Below are 2512 nucleotides of genomic sequence, written 5' to 3' on the forward strand. Positions count from 1 at the left end.
CGTAATATCTTTCTACGTCATTCGTCACCAGCACTTCTGGGACGTGAATGCGGGAAGGAAAGGTCATGTAACATCCAATTATTTTTTTGCCACCCTCTCTCATCCTGATTCTTCCACAATAGGCTACAAGACAAAATGACAATCTATTTCTACTTCATACGCCGTATGCACTTCCTATTATTACAAAGCGGGAAAGATGTGTCAAGTGAAATATCCAGTGCGAAATGATGTTTGTTGGTTCTTGTTTTTCTCTCTCTCTCTCTAATTCTACCTTACAAGGATACATAACAAAATGGCAATATATCGATGTGTTCAAAACAAAACAAACGTGAGGGATTATACATTGATGATAAAAAAAATTAAAACTAAGAAAACGTACAAACAAGAAGGGCAAAGCCCATACGACTCACATGCTTTACACATTTTTCCTACCAAAATACATGTGACCTTGACCCAAGGTCAAGGTAATCCAAGGTCATGCAACACAAAGCTGTTAATTCAAGACATAGGAAGTACAATGGTGCTTATTGGCTCTTTCTACCATGAGATATGGTCACTTTTAGTGGTTCACTACCTTATTTTGGTCACATTTCATAAGGGTCAAAGTGACCTTGACCTTGATCATATGTGACCAAATGTGTCTCATGATGAAAGCATAACACGTGCCCCACATAATTTTTAAGTTTGAAACAGTTATCTTCCATAGTTCAGGGTCAAGGTCACTTCAAAATATGGATACAATCCAACTTTGAAGAGCTCCTGTGACCTTGACCTTGAAGCAAGGTAAACCAAACTGGTATCAAAAGATGGGGCTTACTTTGCCCTATATATCATATATAGGTGAGGTATTCAATCTCAAAAACTTCAGAGAAAATGGGAAAAATGTGAAAAATAGCTGTTTTTTAGGCAACATTTATGGCCCCTGCGACCTTGACCTTGAAGCAAGGTCAAGATGCTATGTATGTTTTTTGGGGCCTTGTCATCATACACCATCTTGCCAAATTTGGTACTGATAGACTGAATAGTGTCCAAGAAATATCCAACGTTAAAGTTTTCCGGACGGACGGACGGACGTCCGGACGGACGTCCGGACGGACGGACGGACGGACGGACGGACGACTCGGGTGAGTACATAGACTCACTTTTGCTTCGCATGTGAGTCAAAAAACATACGTAAGGAGACGCCTGACTGTTTCTTACCAACAGAGTGCCATAATTGATTATTTATTTATTTCTTATTTCTTGACGTAGTTTAAAAAAAACTCTTATCGGTTACAGTGTAACATTACAAATACATGGAAGGGGAGCTGAATGGTTGACAGCAAATATATTCAGATAGTGGAAAGAGTACATTTTGAAAAATCATGTAATAACAAATATCTTGAATACTTACCAGTTCACCACAAACATACGCGGACGATCCAATGAAAATAAAGATGGCCAGATGCAGCTTCATTCTGTTCCTGCATGGAGAGAGATTCACACAGTTATGTGTATGAAAGGATGATATACAACAAGGAAACAAAGGTCTTTTAATTATGCATCCTTTTAAAATGTTCGTTTACTTTTAAAACTGGAATTAGACAGTTTTGGGGATCTTTTAAAGAAAGTCAGTATCAAATACATCTATGCAGTTGTTCTTATTTAAAATTATTAACCTTTTAACAAAAGTCTGTTTCAAATACATCTATGCAGTTGTTCTTATTTAAAATTATTAACCCTTTAGAGAAAGTCAGTATCAAAAACATCTATGCAGATGTTCTTATTTAAAATTATTAACCTTTTAAAAAAAGTCAGTTTCAAATACAACAATGCAGGTTTTCTTATTTAAAATTATTAACCTTTTATAGAAAGTCAGTATCAAAAACATCAATGCAGTTGTTTTTATTTAAAATGATTAACCTTTTAAAGAAAGTCAGTATCAAAAACATCAATGCAGTTTTTCTTATTTAAAATTATTAACCTTTTAAAGAAAGTCAGTATCAAAAACATCAATGCAGTTGCTCTTATTTAAAATTATTAACCTTTTAAAGAAAGTTAGTTTCAAACACATCTATGCAGTTTTTCTTATTTTAAATCATTAACCTTTAAAACAAAGTCAGCATCAAAACAAAGTCAGTATCAAATACATCTATGCAGTTGTTCGTATGTTAAATTAATTAACCTATTAAACAAAGTCAGTATCAAAACACATCTATGCAGATGTTCTTATGTACAATTTATGAACCTTTTAAACGAAGTCAGTAATGATATCCTGGCAAAGCTGCGCCCATAGACGACGTGGAAGACTTGTTAAAGGTAGTCCTACTCGTGAAAGAACGAAATTTGACGATGGCTGTTTTATATCCTGCTTCTGCGTCACACTTTGCATACTACTTTGCATACTACTTTGCATAAAATAGTCCCCTCCTTGACGGACACACTTCACATACTATTTTGAATATAAAAATCCTCCTCAGCGGACACACTTGTTAATTACTTGCGTTCGTACATGCGTAATTGCGAGCGTGAC

At 35.3% G+C, this 2512-nt stretch overlaps 1 protein-coding gene across 1 annotated transcript in view; it reads right to left on the reverse strand.

Annotated features, from left to right (window-relative positions):
* Window positions 1-2305, reverse strand: part of LOC138981445 (tolloid-like protein 2) — a 27625-nt gene extending 25320 nt beyond the window's left edge. The window contains exons 1-2 of the mRNA XM_070354362.1: window positions 2228-2305; window positions 1394-1463 (exon numbers count right to left, since the gene is read on the reverse strand). Coding sequence (XP_070210463.1) covers window positions 1394-1456 — 63 coding nt within the window. The 5' untranslated portion in view covers window positions 1457-1463; window positions 2228-2305. The remainder of the gene's footprint in view (window positions 1-1393; window positions 1464-2227) is intronic.
* Between the last annotated feature and the right edge of the window lie 207 nt (window positions 2306-2512).

This window comes from Littorina saxatilis, linkage group LG12 (genome assembly GCF_037325665.1).
Source record: "Littorina saxatilis isolate snail1 linkage group LG12, US_GU_Lsax_2.0, whole genome shotgun sequence".
In the NCBI taxonomy this organism is placed as follows: Eukaryota; Metazoa; Mollusca; class Gastropoda; order Littorinimorpha; family Littorinidae; genus Littorina; species Littorina saxatilis.